The sequence below is a fragment of the Rhinoderma darwinii genome, chromosome 4, assembly GCF_050947455.1.
Source record: "Rhinoderma darwinii isolate aRhiDar2 chromosome 4, aRhiDar2.hap1, whole genome shotgun sequence".
NCBI classification, from domain to species: Eukaryota; Metazoa; Chordata; class Amphibia; order Anura; family Rhinodermatidae; genus Rhinoderma; species Rhinoderma darwinii.
In genome coordinates, this window is record NC_134690.1 from 12492989 (window position 1) to 12516907 (window position 23919).

The 23919-nt window shown below is 39.1% G+C and overlaps 1 protein-coding gene across 1 annotated transcript in view; it reads left to right on the forward strand.

Moving 5' to 3' along the window:
- LOC142759021 (uncharacterized) overlaps positions 1–23919 on the forward strand; it is a 136857-nt gene that overhangs the window by 110731 nt on the left and 2207 nt on the right. The window contains exon 2 of the mRNA XM_075860825.1: positions 6532–7013. Within this exon, the coding sequence (XP_075716940.1) occupies positions 6538–7013 (476 nt within the window). The 5' untranslated portion in view covers positions 6532–6537. The remainder of the gene's footprint in view (positions 1–6531; positions 7014–23919) is intronic.

Below are 23919 nucleotides of genomic sequence, written 5' to 3' on the forward strand. Positions count from 1 at the left end.
AGGAACATCCTCTATGACATCCAGATTTCCTAATAAGGAATATGGACAGGAAGTGTCTTAAATCGCATTCACAAGCAAGTACAATTTTTTTTAAATTGGAAAATATTGTATAAGTGATTATTGCAAAAATTTCCATTATGGGAGGATTTTCTGCAATTTTCTGCAAAATTTGGATCATAAAAATTTTTTTTCGTAGAAAGTCGCAACCCAAGAACTTTCATGTCGGTCTAAGATCTTCTTGTTATTATAATGAATATTTCTGCCACTTTTTGAGCTGAACTTAATGATGTTTTTTTTACAGAAATGTCAGTGGAGATTCTTCATTCATGTGTAATATTCGTCATATAAATGAACAGAGTGAATACAATTATACTGAAAATGTAAATGCTGAATGAGGAGGGGGATGGGCGCCTTCAGAGAGCAGGAAGGATTTTCGGTAGTAGTAGGAGCCATTATTACCTTCAGATCTTTTCCCTCAATATGATATTTTACGAGGGGAGTAGTTGGGGGGTCACTTTGCCTTGGCCAGGGTATTTAGATATAGGGCTAGGGTAGCAAACTGAATATTTGCCCCGGGGGAAGAATAACCTTGCTACGACTCTTCCTTGGTTTATTGGATGACAGTAAGTGCCAGGATGTATGTGGTGGCGCGCCATCTCCCTGTCTCCACTGCTACACGGGACCAGACCCTAACATTGTAGTGAAACGTTTGGCCGGAACTTGCATCTTATCATCCAATCCGCCCGTTACTCACATCGCACCGATCCAGCAATGCTCTCCCGCCGTGCACTCAGTCACAGACCGCATATAGTCTGCATGGCGGCCAACCCGCTCTGATGACGTCATGCAGTGGCAGCTATTGAAGAGAAGATCCACCTTGGTACACTAGCTAGAGAACTTATCTCTGACCTTGACCTTGTCCTTGACTCTAGTCTTGGATCTGGTCTTCGCCATGGGATTTGTCACTTGGTACTTGTAGTTCGATCTCCTGGCCCCTCTTCAGGTTTCGTCTTAGTCTGCTCCTCTGGTTTGACCCCTGACTTCACCCCGAATCCCATTCCGTATCGCTCCTGAAATTCTACAGAGAAACCGTCGCCAATTGGTGACTACTCTAGAGACCACGATCTGGGAGTCTGACCGGGAATGACCGTAGCTCCATGTGGGGGTCCTAGGGTGAAGTCCAGGGTGATTTCTTAAACTCCGCACCTCAGTTTAGCAGCGTCAAACCAATTTGTGTTACTGGATCCACTTCCCGGTTAGAACTGCATTATAGTCCAGCATATATGGCAATGTTCTCCCCAATGCTCGGAGTAATCCCCCTCCCATCATCAGACCTCATGAATAAGTCGAGTGCGCGGAATAAGGTAACGTGTGATAAATGTCAGCTCTGCAGAACAAATGTCAGATTAGTGGAGTTGATTGCTCATCATAAGTTTTGTTAAGTGATCCATTAACTCGCGGATCCGGAATGTTCTGTATTCTCCCGAGGAGAGTCTATTGTATCGCTTCCGTATTGAACATCTTCTTTGCACAATTAAGACGTCTTGAAGATCTGCATTTAATCATCAATCTCACTATAATGACTATTTTAATCATGAATTATTCCCCTCTGCATATTAAAAATGCAGCTGATAAAATCATTCTGGTCCTTCGGAAATTTTTAAAGTGAACCTGTCGTTAAAAATTCATTTTCCATAAACCCGCAGTATATATTATTTCAAGCGATTTTCTAATGTACTTCTTCAGGCCGCGATGCTCCGTTCTCCTACAAAATGACTTGTGCCTGTTGCCCACATTAGGGGGCGATCTGTGTTCAGCTATACGTGGCACCTATTGACAGATCTCCCTCTAGTGGTGGATGTAGACAGACAAAGTTCTTACATATATATGTGGGGGGACAGAAGATCAATGCTCTGTACTAAAGACACAAAGCACCGGAGTCCTATCAAGTATATTAGGAAATCAATCCAAATCATTTACACGGCCTGTTTCTTTAGGCCCTTTTACACCAGCCGATAATCGGCCGGTGTAGCGAGCGCTGATCAACGAGACATCATTGATTGGCGCTTGCTTGCTCCTGTCACATGGAGCTATGGATGGTGACGAGCGGTCGTAACTCCGATCGCTCATCCCCATACATTATTATCATGTCGGGAGTGTGTGTTATCTGTGGTGTTACATAGGACTGCAGATTACATCTAATACATTATCTGTACTCAGAGAGTTATCACTGTGTGTTATCTGTGGTGTTACATAGGACTGCAGGTAGCCTCTACTACATTATCTGTACTCCGAGAGTTATCACCGTGTTATCTGTGGTGTTACATAGGACTGCAGGTAACACTACTACATTATCTGTACTCAGAGAGTTATCAGTATGTGTTATCTGTGGTGTTACATAGGACTGCAGGAAACATCTACTGAATTATCTGTACACCGAGAGTAATCACTGTGTGTTATCTGTGGTGTTACATAGGACTGCAGGTAACCTCTACTACATTATCTGTACTCCGAGAGTTATTACTGTGTTTTCTGTGGTGTTACATAGGACTGCAGGTAACATCTACTGAATTATCTGTACTCCGAGAGTTATCACTGTGTGTTATCTGTGGTGTTACATAGGACTGCAGGTAACACTACTACATTATCTGTACTCAGAGAGTTATCACTGTGTTTTCTGTGGTGTTACATAGGACTGCAGGTAACATCTACTGAATTATATGTACTCCGAGTTATCACCGTGTTATCTGTGGTGTTACATAGGACTGCAGGTAACATCTACCACATTATCTGTACTCAGAGAGTTATCACTGTGTGTTATCTGGGGTGTTACATAGGACTGCAGGTAAAATCTACTGAATTATCTGTACACCGAGAGTAATCACTGTGTGTTATCTGTGGTGTTACATAGGACTGCAGGTAACCTCTACTACATTATCTGTACTCCGAGAGTTATTACTGTGTTTTCTGTGGTGTTACATAGGACTGCAGGTAACATCTACTGAATTATCTGTACTCCGAGAGTTATCACTGTGTGTTATCTGTGGTGTTACATAGGACTGCAGGTAACACTACTACATTATCTGTACTCAGAGAGTTATCACTGTGTGTTACCTGTGGTGTTACATAGGACTGCAGGTAGCCTCTACTACATTATCTGTACTCCGAGAGTTATTACTGTGTTTTCTGTGGTGTTACATAGGACTGCAGGTAACATCTACTGAATTATATGTACTCCGAGTTATCACCGTGTTATCTGTGGTGTTACATAGGACTGCAGGTAACATCTACCACATTATCTGTACTCGGAGAGTTATCACTGTGTGTTATCTGGGGTGTTACATAGGACTGCAGGTAATATCTACTACATTATCTGTACTCAGAGAGTTATCACTGTGTTATCTGTGGTGTTACATAGGACTGCAGGTAACACCACTACATTATCTGTACTCAGAGAGTTATCACTGTGTTATCTGTGGTGTTACATAGGACTGCAGGTAACATCTACTACATTATCTGTACTCCGAGAGTTATCACTGTGTGTTATCTGTGGTGTTACATAGGACTGCAGGTAACATCTTCTAAATTAACTGGTCTCTATTATCACTGTACTGAAATTATGTAGCAATAAAGAGTTAATTGACACGTTTGGCCGCATCGTGATCAGTTTGCTGCTGCTGACACATTTCGGTGGTGATGAAGTGCGTCCTGAGCAGCAGATTTTTCTAGATAAACACCTGCCTGCCGGAATAATTGATGATGTGTGAGATGAAGACATTGCGTAGTCCTTACACCTCCTTGAGGTCTCCTCATGTCCTCCTCTGAGGTCATCATATCCTGAAAGTGGCGTTGGAGCTGCGACACCTGCTGCCCCCTGACCGCCTGTGACGCCATGTTGATTTGCACCTCGTTAATTAACGTCTTCGCTCTATGACAGTATTTATATCCCGCGGTTGTGGATGAGCTCAGGATTTCCTCACTGACACCAATATCTATAAATCCACCTGCACCCTGAAGTGTCTGCACCTGCGACGCCAAGGAATAATCGCAGACGCTGTGCCCGTCCAGGGTGATATGAGACCCCTCAACCCTACAAGGCTGCCATCAGGGCATTACAGGTTGTACTGTAAGGCGTTAAAAAGAAGGGCCCACATTCACCCGTCCGCTGTCCTCTACCACTGCACATACCAATTAGACCCATCTGGTATCGTGTCCCCCTCTGGCAGCACCCACCTTATATACCTAATACAACTCACAGCTGATGGTTTGTTACAATTGTATCCAGTCTAGACAATCCTCTGTTAGGACCCATGCACACAACAGTAAGAACACCCATAATTACGGGCCCATAGACTTCTATTGGCCACGGGTACCTTACCATTTGCTTACGGGAAGGTACCCGGGTCGTTGAAAAATATATAACACGTCCTATTTCAGGCCGTAATTACGGCACGGGCAGGCCCATAGAAGTCTATGGCGCTCCCGTAATTACGAGTGGCTACGTGTGTGCGCCCGTAATTACGGGAGCGTTGCTACGCATGGTACTCACTGTCCAGCGGTAGTCACTGTCCAGGGTGCTGAAAGAGTTAAACGATCAGTGCTGGATAGAGAGAAGGGGCTGCACTGATCGGCAGTAACTCTTTCAGCACCCTGGACAGTGAGTACCATGCGCGGCGCTCACAAAATAGATTTCTAATGTTAACTTCAAAAACCCGCAGCAAAAAAAAAGTTCATACTTACCCAGAACTCCCTGCTTCTTCCTCCAGTCCGGCCTCCTGGGATAAAGTTTCATCCCATGTGACCGCTGCAGTCAATCACACGCTGCAGCGGTCACATGGACTTCCGCGTCATCCAGGGAGGTCAGACTGGATGTCAAAAGGGGGACGCGTCACCAAGACAATGGCCGGGGTACGTATGAAATTCTTTTTCTTTCTATCGCTGCGTTCCGCTGCGGAAACTCTGCCAAAAAGGGCTGCCCCTTCTCTCTATCCAGCACTGATCAGCAGCCTCTTCTCTATATCAGTGCTGGATAGAGAGAAGGGGCTGCCGATTAGTGCAGTGCAATATAGCAGAGAAAACGGGTCCGTAAATACGGGTGGAGTACGGGTGAACCCGGACCCGTGTTTACGCCAGTATTTACGGGAGGGAAAAAATACGGTCATGTGCATGGGGCCTTAGGTAAATACATCAGCAGCACAAATCTATCTTCTGTCCTGACAGTTTGTTACAATGTATCAGTGCAGGTAACGGTATCAGCTTCGAGTCCAGACTGTTTACCTCACAGAGGAATGTCTAGACTGGATACAATTGTAACAAACCCTCAGCTGTTAAAAGTATTAGGTGCAGATTGTAAACAAGAATATTCTTCTTCACTGACAGCCAACTGAGATCTTAAAAATGTTGAGAAGTTAAAACACCAAGTATATTAGAAACTTAAAATCATCCAATGGTTACGTTTTTTTTCTTAGTTTTTCTAACCCCCCCCCCCCCCCAAAAAAAAACACAAAATTTTTAATCCCTGTACAATTGGACGTTATGTTTACTTCTTATATATTTTCTGTTTTAATTCCTTACCATAATCAAAATCTCTTCTTGTGGTCAGGGAATGGAAACCCATTCTAACTTAGAATTCTGACTTCAGGTTGAAGTCTGGGGCAGAATTGTATGCCGCTGCTGTTTTTAGCTTATAGAGGATTCCTTTCAATAACAGTAAGCAGAGGTCTTGAAATGGTGAGGAAGTGAAAAACAAACTATAATAGAAACTCATCATTGGTTTACGTTTAAGCTTTACATACTACTGATAATTCCTTCTAACCATTGCTCACAATTATCCATTGTAACAAAGCCTTCAGCTATGTGAGCGGGATATCGTCTTGATGTTTTTTTTTAGTCACGGAGTATAATTGAGAATGATTGTATCCACTGACAGCAAGCAGAGGTCTTGGAAATGATGAGGAAATCAAACATAAAGTTTGTTAGAAAGTTGCTGGAACAGAACTTCTGGGGGAATCCAGCAGCAAGACCCCCAAATAATCAAATTGACACAAGAGGGTCCACAATCTTAGCCAGGGCTATGAACCAGCTCTCAGCCATACAGTTTAGATTGGGACCCCCCAGTGATCTTACTAGTGTGGGGGGGGGGCAACCTCGGTTGTCCACTTTCAAAGAGTAATTTAATCCATTGATTCCAAGATGAGCAGCAGAGATGTCTGCCATTGCCTGCCCGTCCGTTACCCATCAGAAGACACATGTATGTCCCCTCATGGTAGCCGGGTATGTTACTGGGGTGACAACTGGCAGCCAAAACGGCATGACCTGGAGGGCATCTTGTGTTTTTGGGCAGCTCTATGGTTGTGTATGACCCTTCACTGGCTGGGTTAGGGCTATGTAGATGTCCAGCCTCCCTAGAATCAGGAAGGATGTTCAGGTTCCTCTACCGTTTTATGAACTAAAGTCTACTCAATCTGCGCAGTAGAGAATACCGTGAGAAGCTGACTGACTTTAATTATCATATTTGTATGTGATTTCCAGGGTACAATGCGGCAGCTCTTGGCCTTGCGTGTGGTGCTGAAACTATTGCTCGCTATATCATTCAGCTCAGGCCAAAGTGGAGATGACGTCCTGGCCGATTTGGGATCCGGATACATACTTGACACCCCTCAAGACCAACCCAAAGAGCCTCGATATCACCAGCAAGACACAAAAAAGTGTCAGCTGACCTTTGTGACCCCACGCCAGGAGACATGTGAAGAGAAAGACGACTTTCGTGGCGCCAAAGAGAACGTGCAATATCTTCAGAACCTTCTTCAGGACACCGACCGGGTTCTGCAGAGCCTGAAGTATACAGTGAATGCTGACGCTCAAGACTTGGGGTACCAACAGGTCATATCAGAACAAAGTAACGGAATCAGGGAGGACAACAAGGAATTCTACGGGACACTGAACAAAGTCATTCATGAGCTTCACACTCGGATGGATGATGATGGTGCGGAGGTCCTCGATGAGAAGAAGAAGTAAGAATCTGATTATATTTATGTGTTTCCAATTATAGGGGTCCTCCACTTTGGACAATCCCTACTTGTTAGAAAGGTCTCTTGACACTAAGATGATCCCAAAGTGTCCTCTTGCAGGAAATCCCAGCGATCAGATGGGATCTGTGGGGAAACTTGGCAATAAGTATTACATTTCCCTACAGTGCCACCACAGGAGAGAATAAGTATTACACAGTGTCCATTCATATCAATGTGTTGTCTGTGTAATGCAGGACAGGACAGGTCCTCCAGAGACGCTCTATGTAACCGCTCTCCACTCTGGACAAGAGATGAGGATCCTGAAAAGAGAACCCCCCCCCCCTCTATTTGCCCAGAATTCCCTAATAGGGTGTATGAAAATGCGTTTTCTAAACTGGACATCTAGATATATTTTAGATGTTGAGGAACTTTGGACATATCTTCACTTATCTTGAGATCATGCCTTTTGCTACAGTCACATCAACACTTGAGCTCTTAACTTTGACCAACCACAAACTGGTATTACCATTATAAGGGTATTCCAGGAATACAGATGTAGCCGTCTTTATCTTGACTCTTAATGCATTAAATACACAGTGTAAAAAAACTTTAACTCAAATTTTTCAATAACTATTCAATGCCATTTGTTGTGTGATATCACCCTGCAGCAAGTTATCAGAGTCAAGATAAAGATGGCTACATCTGTACCTATTGATGACCTGTCCTCAAACATAGGCATTATTGTGTGATTGATGGGGGTCCCTGGGTTCAGCAGAATGAAGGGTCCTGTTCCACAAACTTGGGCCCCCCTTCCCCACTGCCGCTCTGCCATGTCTATAGTGAGCACCATCTTTCTGTGTGAGCATTGACAAATGGGTGTTACGATTCCTCTTGTCAAAGGGCTGCGTCCCTACATACTGACAGTCTCCAACCATCGCTGACAGTATCACACCGTGCAGGGACACATCCTGCTGACAATGGGAATGGTAACACGCATTTGTCTATTAGTCCTGAGTATACAGAGATATGTATAATACAAGGATTACCTGCAACAGACAGGTCAGGAGAGGGGACAGATCCCCTATAAATCCAGTGACTCACAAGTGTTGTCTTCTCTGATGGGAGTCGTTTTCTTTTCTTCTCCATGTGACACAAACCGTTATGGCGACTTCTCCTGATGAGACGTCTTCAATTCTGCAGCCATTTCCAGCCTCTATAGAAACAGAAAAATTCAGACACCAAGGCCCAGGACCCTACATTAAAGGGGTTGTCCGGGCACGGACCGTTTTTCATACTGATGACCTATCGATGTGCCCGGACAACCCCTTTTACTCAGACTAATAAATTAGAATGCATACAGACCCCAGACCTTCTAAACTATTGCCGTTCACAGACCAGACCCCCCTAAGCAAATACCGACCCCAGAACAAGCACCCTAAATACAGACCCCAGACCAGGCACCCTAAATACAGACCCATAAACGAATACAGACCCCTGAATACAGACCCCAGACCAGACCCCTAAATACAGACCCCATAAACGAATACAGACCCCTGAATACAGACCCCAGACCAGACCCCTAAACTAATGACCCCAGACCGGACTCCCTAAACTAATACAGACCCCCAGACCAGGTCCCCTAAATACAGACGCCATAAACTAATACAGACCCCAGACCAGACCTCCTAAATACGGACCAAGACCAGACCCCAGACCAGACCCCTTAAACTACTACAGACCCCCTAAATACAGACCCCTTAAACTAATACAGACCCCAGACAAGACCCCCTAAACTAATACAGACCCCAGAGCAGACCCCATTGAATACAGACCCCAGACCAGACTCGCTAAACTGATACAGACCCCCTAAATACAGACCCCTTTAACTAATACAGACCCCAGACCACCTAGATACAGACCCCAGACAGACCCCTAAACTAATACAGACCCAGACCAGAACCCCTAAATACAGACCCCAGACAGACCCCCTAAATACAAACCCCAGACAGACCCCCTAAATACAGATCCCTTAAACAAATCCATGATCCCCTTATACTTACCTAGCACCTCACCTCACAGTCTTCTCTCTTGCTGCTGTTGTAGGACCTGCGGTCATGTGACCAGCAGGTTTCTAATCAGTAACAAGAACTGCAGACATAAGGTCATGTGACCTTTATGTCTGCAGATCCTTCACAGGACATACACAATGCCGTTTTGTCACGGTTTTTGACGCGACTCACGGAAAAAACCCATTGCACCGGGCGGCCGCCCAATGATGATCGGCCATTGCCTTGTACTGTAGCTCAGCTCTATTCACTTGAAGTAAGCAGTGAAAGCAGGAACTTCTTAACAGAAAAGTAATACATGGCTGCTGGACTCAGACTGATAAATTACTCTGAAAGTGAAAAGATTTTACCATTATAGGGTTTATAGAAAAACATAACTGCTTTCTACCAAAAACAGTGCCACACTTGTCTATGGGTTGTGTGTGGTATTGCATCTCAGCCCCATTCACTGCAATAATGCTGTGCTGCAATACCACTCTCCAACTGTAAACAGGTGTGGCACTAATTCTGGGGGAAAGCGGCTATGTTTTTCTATTCCTGTACAACCCCTATAATAAGAACAGTGGGTTGTACATCAACATTTAACTGTTAATTAGTAGAATTATGAGGGAAACTGGAGAAGAGGGGTAGGCAATATAGGCAGCTGCATGGGGCACCATGTGAGGGGGTGCAATTGCCTTTAAATTTCTGTCTATAGCCATTTGGAGACTGTGTCTGAGCGGCTGATGAAGATGTATGACACAACTGTACTTACATGAACGTTACACGCATGAGAACATACATACTTAGCAGAGCCAAACGCGCGTGCTACTGCGGGGATCAGGACTGACAGCTATGGACTGAATGATTGTCCATCCAGCAGCTATTGGGCTAACATTAAGGGACCGGAGGACATGTTCTGATCCCAATACCCCTGCCTTGGGCAACAAGAGAGCCTGTCCGCCGCTAGCCTGAGCCTAGGAGAACGATGTGATGCCAATCATCAACACACGACCTCATTGCCAGGAAGATGAATGATCCTCAGATTGGATCCCCAGGTAACAGCCTGGAAAGCAGCAATTCAGAAAAGTGCAAAATATTAGGAGTAACGAGGTTATAATGACAGGGACCATTATCCCGGGGGATGGGACTGCATTTGGCTTCTACTGCAGTTAACTCCTTGTTTCCTAAGAGGATATTGGCCAAGGCACTTCATGTGGCAACCTATATGGCCGCCATTATATCTGCCATCTGCAAATTCTGTGTGTTATGTAATATCATATCCTCCACTCCTATATGGCTGTATAACTGAGCAGATTTGTAAGCCGCAATTCAAGGAAATGATCGGTTTTATTGGAAACAGTCAGCAAGCTTATCGTCAGACAATTAATAATAAATTCCTATAATTCAGAGGGACAGTCAGTTTTGCTTACAACAGATTATTATAAAGCTGTAAATATGACACTTCCCAGAATGCAAATTATTAGAACAAGCAAGTAATGCTGGGAGATCTCAGATCTGAAGCCTAAATTGTGACTGAATATCTGGAGTATAACACAGGATGTAACTCAGGACCAGTACAGGATAAGTAATGTAATGTATGTACACAGTGACTCCACCAGCAGAATAGTGAGTGCAGCTCTGGAGTATAACACAGGATGTAACTCAGGACCAGTACAGGATAAGTAATGAAATGTATGTACACAGTGACTCCACCAGCAGAATAGTGAGTGCAGCTCTGGAGTATAATACAGGATGTAACTCAGAATCAGTACAGGATAAGTAATGTAATGTTTGTACACAGTGACTCCACCAGCAGAATAGTGAGTGCAGCTCTGGAGTATAATACAGGATGTAACTCAGGATCAGTACAGGATAAGTAATGTAATGTATGTACACAGTGACTCCACCAGCAGAATAGTGAGTGCAGCTCTGGAGTATAATATAGGAGGTAACTCAGGACCAGTACAGGATAAGTAATGTAATGTATGTACACAGTGACTCCACCAGCAGAATAGTGAGTACAGTTCTGGAGTATAATACAGGATGTAACTCAGGACCAGTACAGGATAAGTAATGTAATGTATGTACACAGTGACTCCACCAGCAGAATAGTGAGTGCAGCTCTGGAGTATAATATAGGAGGTAATTCAGGACCAGTACAGGATAAGTAATGTAATGTATGTACACAGTGACTCCACCAGCAGAATAGTGAGTACAGCTCTGGAGTATAATACAGGATGTAACTCAGGACCAGTACAGGATAAGTAATGTAATGTATGTACACAGTGACTCCACCAGCAGAATAGTGAGTGCAGCTCTGGAGTATAATACAGGATATAACTCAGGATCAGTACAGGATAAGTAATGTAATGTATGTACACAGTGACTGCACCAGCAGAATAGTGAGTGCAGCTCTGGAGTATAACACAGAATATAACTCAGGATCAGTACAGGATAAGTAATGAAATGTATGTACACAGTGACTCCACCAGCAGAATAGTGAGTGCAGCTCTGGAGTATAATACAGGATATAACTGAGGATCAGTACAGGATAAGTAATGTAATATATGTACACAGAGACTCCACCAGCAGAATAGTGAGGGCAGCTCTGGAGTATAATACAGGATGTAACTCAGGATCAGTACAGGATAAGTAATATAATATATGTACACAGAGACTCCACCAGCAGAATAGAGAGTGCAACTCTGGAGTATAATACAGGATGTAACTCAGGATCAGTACAGGATAAGTAATGTAATGTATGTACACAGTGACTCCACCAGCAGAATAGTGAGTGCAGCTCTGGAGTATAATACAGGATGTAACTCAGGATCAGTACAGGATAAGTAATGTATGTACACAGTGACTCCACCAGCAGAATAGTGAGTGCAGCTCTGGAGTATAATATAGGAGGTAACTCAGGACCAGTACAGGATAAGTAATGTAATGTATGTACACAGTGACTCCACCAGCAGAATAGTGAGTACAGTTCTGGAGTATAATACAGGATGTAACTCAGGACCAGTACAGGATAAGTAATGTAATGTATGTACACAGTGACTCCACCAGCAGAATAGTGAGTGCAGCTCTGGAGTATAATATAGGAGGTAACTCAGGATCAGTACAGGATAAGTAATGTAATGTATGTACACAGTGACTCCACCAGCAGAATAGTGAGTACAGCTCTGGAGTATAATACAGGATGTAACTCAGGACCAGTACAGGATAAGTAATGTAATGTATGTACACAGTGACTCCACCAGCAGAATAGTGAGTGCAGCTCTGGAGTATAATACAGGATATAACTCAGGATCAGTACAGGATAAGTAATGTAATGTATGTACACAGTGACTGCACCAGCAGAATAGTGAGTGCAGCTCTGGAGTATAACACAGAATATAACTCAGGATCAGTACAGGATAAGTAATGAAATGTATGTACACAGTGACTCCACCAGCAGAATAGTGAGTGCAGCTCTGGAGTATAATACAGGATATAACTGAGGATCAGTACAGGATAAGTAATGTAATATATGTACACAGAGACTCCACCAGCAGAATAGTGAGGGCAGCTCTGGAGTATAATACAGGATATAACTCAGGTTCAGTACAGGATAAGTAATGTAATGTATGTACATAGTGACTCCACCAGCAGAATAGTGAGTGCAGCTCTGGAGTATAATACAGGATATAACTCAGGATCAGTACAGGATAAGTAATGTAATGTATGTACACAGTGACTCCACCAGCAGAATAGTGAGTGCAGCTCTGGAATATAATACAGGATGTAACTCAGGATCAGTACAGGATAAGTAAAACTGACATGGATGTTTCCTCCTGTCATCTGAAATCCCCCATAATCCCATGCTATAATGGACTGCAGGTAACAGGTTACAAGTCTTACACAAGTCCATATCACTATATACAAGAAGATGTATAACTTATACCAGCTGTACATATATAATTACATACAAAAGATACCCAGGTTATACCAGCATGGTCCATATCACTATATACAAGAAGATGTATAATTTATACCAGCTGTACATATATAATTATATGCAGAAGATACCCAGGTTATACCAGCATGCTCCATATCACTATATACAAGAAGATGTGTAACTTATACCAGCTGTACATATATAATTATATACAGAAGATACCCAGGTTATACCAGCATGCTCCATATCACTATATACAAGAAGATGTATAACTTATACCAGCTGTACATATATAATTATATACAGAATATACCCAGGTTATACCAGCATGCTCCATATCACTATATATAAGAAGATGTATAACTTATACCAGCTGTACATATATAATTAAATACAGAAGATACCCAGGTTATACCAGCATGCTCCATATCACTATATACAAGAAGATGTATAACTTATACCAGCTGTACATATATAATTATATACAGAAGATACCCAGGTTATACCAGCATGCTCCATATCACTATATACAAGAAGATGTATAACTTATACCAGCTGTACATATATAATTATATACAGAAGATACCCACTATATACCAGGATGCTCCAGATCACTATATACAAGAAGATGTATAACTTATACCAGCTGTACATATATAATTATATACAGAAGATACCCAGGTTATACCAGCATGCTCCATATCACTATATACAAGAAGATGTATAACTTATACCAGCTGTACATATATAATTATATACAGAAGATACCCAGATTATACCAGGATGCTCCAGATCACTATATACAAGAAGATGTATAACTTATACCAGCTGTACATATATAATTATATACAGAAGATACCCAGGTTATACCAGCATGCTCCATATCACTATATACAGGAAGATGTATAACTTATACCAGCTGTACATATATAATTATATACAGAAGATACCCAGGTTATACCAGCATGCTCCATATCACTATATACAGGAAGATGTATAATGTTTACCAGCTGTACATATATAATTCTATAGAGAAGATACCCAGGTTATACCAGCCTGCTCCATATCATTATATACAAGAAGATGTATAACTTATACCAGCTGTCCATATATAATTATATACAGGAGATACCCAGGTTATACCAGCATGCTCCATATCACTATATACAGGAAGATGTATAATGTTTACCAGCTGTACATATATAATTATATAGAGAAGATACCCAGGTTATACCAGCATCCTCCATATCACTATATACAAGAAGATGTATAACTTATACCAGCTGTACATATATAATTATATACAGAAGTTACCCAGGTTATACCAGCATGCTCCATATCACTATATACAAGACGATATATAACTTATAGCAGCTGTACATATATAATTCTATACAGAAGATGCCCAAGTTATACCAGCATGTTCCATATCACTATATACAAGAAGATGTATAACTTATACTAGCTGTACATATATAATTATATACAGAAGTTACCCAGGTTATACCAGCATGCTCCATATCACTATATACAAGAAGATGTATAACTTATACCAGCTGTACATATATAATTATATACAGAAGATACCTAGGTTATACCATCATGCTCCATATCACTATATACAAGAAGATGTATAACTTATACCAGCTGTACATATATAATTATATACAGAAGATACCCAGGTTATACCAGCATGCTCCATATCACTATATTCAAGAAGATGTATAACTTATACCAGCTGTACATATATAATTATATACAGAAGATTACCCGGTTATACCAGCATGCTCCATATCACTATATACAAGAAGATGTATAACTTACACCAGCTGTACATATATAATTATATACAGAAGATACACAGGTTATACCAGCATGCTCCATATCACTATATACAAGAAGATGTATAACTTATACCAGCTGTACATATATAATTATATACAGAAGATTACCCGGTTATACCAGCATGCTCCATATCACTATATACAAAAAGATGTATAACTTACACCAGCTGTACATATATAATTATATACAGAAGATACCCAGGTTATACCAGCATGCTCCATATCACTATATACAAGAAGAGGTATAACTTATACCAGCTGTACATATATGATTATATACAGAAGATGCCCAGGTTATACCAGCATGCTCCATATCACTATATACAAGAAGATGTATAACTTATACCAGCTGTACATATATAATTATATACAGAAGATACCCAGGTTATACCAGCATGCTCCATATCACTATATACAAGAAGATGTATAACTTATACCAGCTGTACATATATAATTATATACAGAAGATACCCAGGTTATACCAGCATGCTCCATATCACTATATACAAGACGATGTATAACTTATACCAGCTGTACATATATAATTATATGCAGAAGATACCCAGGTTATACCAGCATGCTCCATATCACTATATACACGAAGATGTATAACTTATACCAGCTGTACATATATAATTATATACAGAAGATACCCAGGTTATACCAGCATGCTCCATATCACTATATACAAGAAGATGTATAACTTATACCATGGCTGTACATATATAATTATATACAGAAGATACCCAGGTTATACCAGCATGCTCCATATCACTATATACAAGACGATGTATAACTTATACCAGCTGTACATATATAATTATATACAGAAGATACCCAGGTTATACCAGCATGCTCCATATCACTATATACAATACAAGAAGATGTATAACTTATACCAGCTGTACATATATAATTATATACAGAAGATACCCAGGTTATACCAGCATGCTCCATATCACTATATACAAGAAGATGTATAACTTATACCAGCTGTACATATATCATTATATACAGAAGATACCCTAGTTATACCAGTGTGCTCCATATCACTTTATACAAGAAGAGGTATAACTTATACCAGCTGTATATATATAATTGTATACAGGAGATACCCAGGTTATACCAGCATGCTCCATATCACTATATACAAGAAGATGTATAACTTATACCAGCTGTACATATATAATTATATACAGAAGATACCCAGGTTATACCAGCATGCTCCATATCACTATATACAAGAAGAGGTATAACTTATACCAGCTGTACATATATAATTATATACAGAAGATGCCCAGGTTATACCAGCATGATTCATATCGCTATATAGAAGAAGATGTATAACTTATACCAGCTGTACATATATAATTATGTACAGAAGATACCCGGGTTATACCAGCATGCTCCATATCACTATATACAAGAAGATGTATAACTTATACCAGCTGTACATATATAACTATATACAGAAGATACCCAGGTTATACCAGCATGCTCCATATAACTATATACAAGAAGATGTATAACTTATACCAGCTGTACATGTATAATTATATACAGAAGATACCCAGGTTATACCAGCATGTTCCATATCACTATATACAAGAAGATGTATAACTTATACCAGCTGTACATATATAATTATATACAGAAGATCCCCAGGTTATACCAGCATGCTCCATATCACTATATACAAGAAGATGTATAACTTATACCAGCTGTACATATATAATTATATACAGAAGATACCCAGGTTATACCAGCATGCTCCATATCACTATATACAAGAAGATGTATAACTTATACCAGCTGTACATATATAATTATGTACAGAAGATACCGAGGTTATACCAGCATGATTCATATCACTATATACAAGAAGATGTGTAACTTATACCAGCTGTACATATATAATAATATACAGAATATACCCAGGTTATACCAGCATGCTCCATATCACTATATACAAGAAGATGTATAACTTATACCAGCTGTACATATATATAATTATATATAGAAGATACCCAGGTTATACCAGCATGCTCCATATCACTATATACAAGAAGATGTATAACTTATACTAGCTGTACATATATAATTATATACAGAAGATACCCGGGTTATACCAGCATGCTCCATATCACTATATACAAGAAGATGTATAACTTATACCAGCTGTACATATATAACTATATACAGAAGATACCCAGGTTATACCAGCATGCTCCATATAACTATATACAAGAAGATGTATAACTTATACCAGCTGTACATGTATAATTATATACAGAAGATACCCAGGTTATACCAGCATGTTCCATATCACTATATACAAGAAGATGTATAACTTATACCAGCTGTACATATATAATTATATACAGAAGATCCCCAGGTTATACCAGCATGCTCCATATCACTATATACAAGAAGATGTATAACTTATACCAGCTGTACATATATAATTATATACAGAAGATACCCAGGTTATACCAGCATGCTCCATATCACTATATACAAGAAGATGTATAACTTATACCAGCTGTACATATATAATTATGTACAGAAGATACCCAGGTTATACCAGCATGCTCCATATCACTATATACAAGAAGATGTGTAACTTATACCAGCTGTACATATATAATAATATACAGAATATACCCAGGTTATACCAGCATGCTCCATATCACTATATACAAGAAGATGTATAACTTATACCAGCTGTACATATATATAATTATATACAGAAGATACCCAGGTTATACCAGCATGCTCCATATCACTATATACAAGAAGATGTATAACTTATACTAGCTGTACATATATAATTATGTACAGAAGATACCCGGGTTATACCAGCATGCTCCAGATCACTATATACAAGAAGATGTATAACTTATACCAGCTGTACATATATAACTATATACAGAAGATACCCAGGTTATACCAGCATGCTCCATATAACTATATACAAGAAGATGTATAACTTATACCAGCTGTACATGTATAATTATATACAGAAGATACCCAGGTTATACCAGCATGTTCCATATCACTATATACAAGAAGATGTATAACTTATACCAGCTGTACATATATAATTATATACAGAAGATACCCAGGTTATACCAGCATGCTCCATATCACTATATACAAGAAGATGTATAACTTATACCAGCTGTAGATATATAATTATATACAGAAGATCCCCAGGTTATACCAGCATGCTCCATATCACTATATACAAGAAGATGTATAACTTATACCAGCTGTACATATATAATTATATACAGAAGATACCCAGGTTATACCAGCATGCTCCATATCACTATATACAAGGAGATGTATAACTTATACCAGCTGTACATATATAATTATATACAGAAGATGCCCAGGTTATACCAGCATGCTCCATATCACTACATACAAGAAGATGTATAACTTATACCAGCTGTACATATATAATTATATACAGAAGATACCCAGGTTATACCAGCATGCTCCTTATCACTATATACAAGTAGATGTATAACTTGTACCAGCTGTACTTATATAATTACATACAGAAGATACCCAGGTTATACCAGCATGCTCCATATCACTGTGTACAAGAAGATGTATAACTTATACCAGCTGTACATATATAATTATATACAGAAGATACCCAGGTTATACCAGCATGCTCCATATCACTATATACAAGAAGATGTATAACTTATACCAGCTGTACATATATAATTATATACAGAAGATACCCAGGTTATACCAGCATGCTCCTTATCACTATATACAAGTAGATGTATAACTTGTACCAGCTGTACTTATATAATTACATACAGAAGATACCCAGGTTATACCAGCATGCTCCATATCACTATATATAAGAAGATGTATAACTTATACCAGCTATACATATATCATTATATACAGGATATACCCAGGTTATACCAGGATGCTCCAGATCACTATATACAAGAAGATGTATAACTTATACCAGCTGTACATATATAATTATATACAGAAGATACACAGGTTATACCAGCATGCTCCATATCACTATATACAAGAAGATGTATAACTTGTACCAGCTGTACATATATAATTATATACTGAAGATACCCAGGTTATACCAGCATGCTCCATATCACTATATACAAGAAGATGTATAACTTATACCAGCTATACATGTATAATTATATACAGAAGATACCCAGGTTATACCAGCATGTGCCATATCACTATATACAAGAAGATGTATAACTTATACCAGCTGTACATATATAATTATATACAGAAGATACCCAGGTTATACCAGCATGCTCCATATCACTATATACAAGAAGATGTATAACTTATACCAGCTATACATATATAATTATATACAGAAGATACCCAGGTTATACCAGCATGCTCCATATCACTATATACAAGAAGATGTATAACTTATACCAGCTGTACATATATAATTATATACAGAGGATACCCAGGTTATACCAGCATGCTCCATATCACTATATACAAGAAGATGTATAACTTATACCAGCTGTACATATATCATTATATACAGAATATACCCAGGTTATACCAGCATGCTCCATACCACTATATACAAGAAGATGTGTAACTTATATCAGCTGCACATATATAATTATATACAGGAGATACCCAGGTTATACCAGCATGCTCCATATCACTATATACAAGAAGATGTATAACTTACACCAGCTGTACATATATAATTACATACAGAAGATACCCAGGTTATACCAGCATGCTCCATATCACTGTGTACAAGAAGATGTATAACTTATACCAGCTGTACATATATAATTATGTACAGAAGATACCGAGGTTATACCAGCATGATTCATATCACTACCGTGTTTCCCCGAAAGTAAGACAGTGTCTTACTTTCTTTTTATCCCCAAAAGCCCCACTATGTCTTACTTTCGGGGTATGTCTTATATTGGAAAAAAATTGTCGAATTATTATTTATTTTTTTTTCACAAACTTTATTTAACTGTTTTACATTTTTTTTTTTAGTCCCACCAGGGGACTTCACTATGCGATGTGCCGATCGCATATATAATGCTTTGGTATACTTAGTCTACCGAAGCATTATTGCCTGTCAGTGTAAAACTGACAGGCAACCTATTAGGTCATGCCTCCGGCATCGCCTAACAGGCAGATGCTGAAGGCAGACCTGGGGGTCTTTGTTAGACCCCCGGCTGTCATGGAAACCCGACGGCGACCCGCGATTTGTTTGCGGGGGCGCCGATCGGGTGACAGAGGGAGCTCCCCCCTCTGTCAAACACATTAAATGCCGCTGACACTATTGACAGCGGCATTTAATGGGTTAAACTGCCGGAATCGGCGCGCGCTTCGATTCCGGCAGTTGCAGCAGGAGCCAGGCTGTGTATAACAGCCGTGCTCCTGCCGCTGATCGCGTGGGTACAGTCTCAGTACCCGCGCCATCACAGGACGGCGCGGTGACGTATGGAGAGGGGGGCGGCGCGGAAGTGGGCAGGAGGCGACAATACCCCCGTGTTTCCCCGAAAGTAAGACATATGTCTTACTTTCGGGGTACGGCTTATATTAGCCGACCCCCCTGAAACCCCCGATACGTCTTACAATCGGGGGTGTCTTACTATCGGGGAAACACGGTATATAGAAGAAGCTGTATAATTTTATACCAGCTGTACATATAATTATATACAGAAGATGCCCAGGTTATACCAGCATGCTCCAGATCACTATATACAAGAAGATGTATAACTTATACCAGCTGTACATATATAATTATATACAGGAGAGACCCAGGTTATACCAGCATGCTCCATATCACTATATACAAGAAGATGTATAACTTATACCAGCTGTACATATATAATTATATACAGAAGATACCCAGGTTATACCAGCATGCTCCATATCACTATATACAAGAAGATGTATAACTTATACCAGCTATACATATATAATAATATACAGAAGATACCCAGGTTATACTAGCATGCTCCATATCACTATATACAAGAAGATGTATAACTTATACCAGCTGTACATATATAATTATATACAGAAGATACCCAGGTTATACCAGCATGCTCCATATCACTATATACAAGAAGATGTATAACTTATACCAGCTGTACATCTATAATTATATACAGAAGATACCCAGGTTATACCAGCATGCTCCATATCACTATATACAAGAAGATGTATAACTTATACCAGCTGTACATATATAACTATATACAGAAGACACCCAGGTTATACCAGCATGCTTCATATCACTATATACAAGAAGATGTATAACTTATACCAGCTGTACATATATAATTATATACAGAAGATACCCAGGTTATACCAGCATGCTCCATATTACTATATACAAGAAGATGTATAACTTATACCAGCTGTACATATGTAATTATATACAGAAGATACCCAGGTTATACCAGCATGCTCCATATTACTATATACAAGAAGATGTATAACTTATACCAGCTGTACATATATAATAATATACAGAAGATACCCAGGTTATACTAGCATGCTCCATATCACTATATACAAGAAGATGTATAACTTATACCAGCTGTACATATATAATTATATACAGTAGATACCCAGGTTATACCAGCATGCTCCATATCACTATATACAAGAAGATGTATAACTTATACCAGCTGTACATATATAATTATATACAGAAGATACCCAGGTTATACCAGCATGCTCCATATCACTATATACAAGACGATGTATAACTTATACCAGCTGTACATATATCATTATATACAGAAGATACCCTAGTTATACCAGTGTGCTCCATATCACTATATAAAAGAAGAGGTATAACTTATACCAGCTGTACATATATAATTATATACAGGAGATACCCAGGTTATACCAGCATGCTCCATATCACTATATACAAGAAGATGTATAACTTATACCAGCTGTACATATATAATTATATACAGCAGATACCCAGGTTATACCAGCATGCTCCATATCACTATATACAAGACGATGTATAACTTATACCAGCTGTACATATATGATTATATACAGAAGATGCCCAGGTTATACCAGCATGATTCATATCGCTATATAGAAGAAGATGTATAACTTATACCAGCTGTACATATATAATTATGTACAGAAGATACCGAGGTTATACCAGCATGCTCCATATCACTATATACAAGAAGATGTATAACTTATACCAGCTGTACAAATATAATTATATACAGAAGATACCCAGGTTATACCAGCATGCTCCATATCACTATATACAGGAAGATGTATAACTTATACCAGCTGTACATATATAATTATATACAGAAGATACCCAGGTTATACCAGCATGCTCCATATCACTATATACAAGAAGATGTATAACTTATACCAGCTGTACATATATAATTATATACAGAAGATACCCAGGTTATACCAGCATGCTCCATATCACTATATACAAGAAGATGTACAACTTATACCAGCTGCACATACATAATTATATACAGAATATACCCAGGTTATACCAGCATGCGCCATATCACTATATACAAGAAGATGTATAACTTATACCAGCTGTACATATATAATTATATACAGAAGATACCCAGGTTAAACCAGCATGCTCCATATCACTATATACAAGAAGATGTATAACTTATACCAGCTGTACATATATAATTATATACAGAAGATACCCAGGTTATACCAGCATGCTCCATATCACTATATACAAGAAGATGTATAACTTATACCAGCTGTACATATATAATTATATACAGAAGATACCCAGGTTATACCAGCATGCTCCATATCACTATATACAAGAAGATGTATAAATTATACCAGCTGTACATATATAATTATATACAGAAGATACCCAGGTTATACCAGCATGCTCCATATCACTATATACAAGAAGATGTATAACTTATACCAGCTGTACATATATTATTATATACAGAAGATACCCAGGTTATACCAGCATGCGCCATATCACTATATATAAGAAGATGTATAACTTATACCAGCTATACATATATCATTATATACAGGATATACCCAGGTTATACCAGGATGCTCCAGATCACTATATACAAGAAGACGTATAACTTATACCAGCTGTATATATATAATTATATACAGAAGATACCCAGGTTATACCAGCATGCTCCATATCACTATATACAAGAAGATGTATAACTTATACCAGCTGTACATATATAATTATATACAGAAGATACACAGGTTATACCAGCATGCTCCATATCACTATATACAAGAAGATGTATAACTTGTACCAGCTGTACATATATAATTATATACTGAAGATACCCAGGTTATACCAGCATGCTCCATATCACTATATACAAGAAGATGTATAACTTATACCAGCTATACATGTATAATTATATACAGAAGATACCCAGGTTATACCAGCATGTGCCATATCACTATATACAAGAAGATGTATAACTTATACCAGCTGTACATATATAATTATATACAGAAGATACCCAGGTTATACCAGCATGCTCCATATCACTATATACAAGAAGATGTATAACTTATACCAGCTATACATATATAATTATATACAGAAGATACCCAGGTTATACCAGCATGCTCCATATCACTATATACAAGAAGATGTATAACTTATACCAGCTGTACATATATAATTATATACAGAGGATACCCAGGTTATACCAGCATGCTCCATATCACTATATACAAGAAGATGTATAACTTATACCAGCTGTACATATATCATTATATACAGAATATACCCAGGTTATACCAGCATGCTCCATACCACTATATACAAGAAGATGTGTAACTTATATCAGCTGCACATATATAATTATATACAGGAGATACCCAGGTTATACCAGCATGCTCCATATCACTATATACAAGAAGATGTATAACTTACACCAGCTGTACATATATAATTATATACAGAAGATACCCAGGTTATACCAGCATGCTCCATACCACTATATACAAGAAGATGTATAACTTATACCAGCTGTACATATATC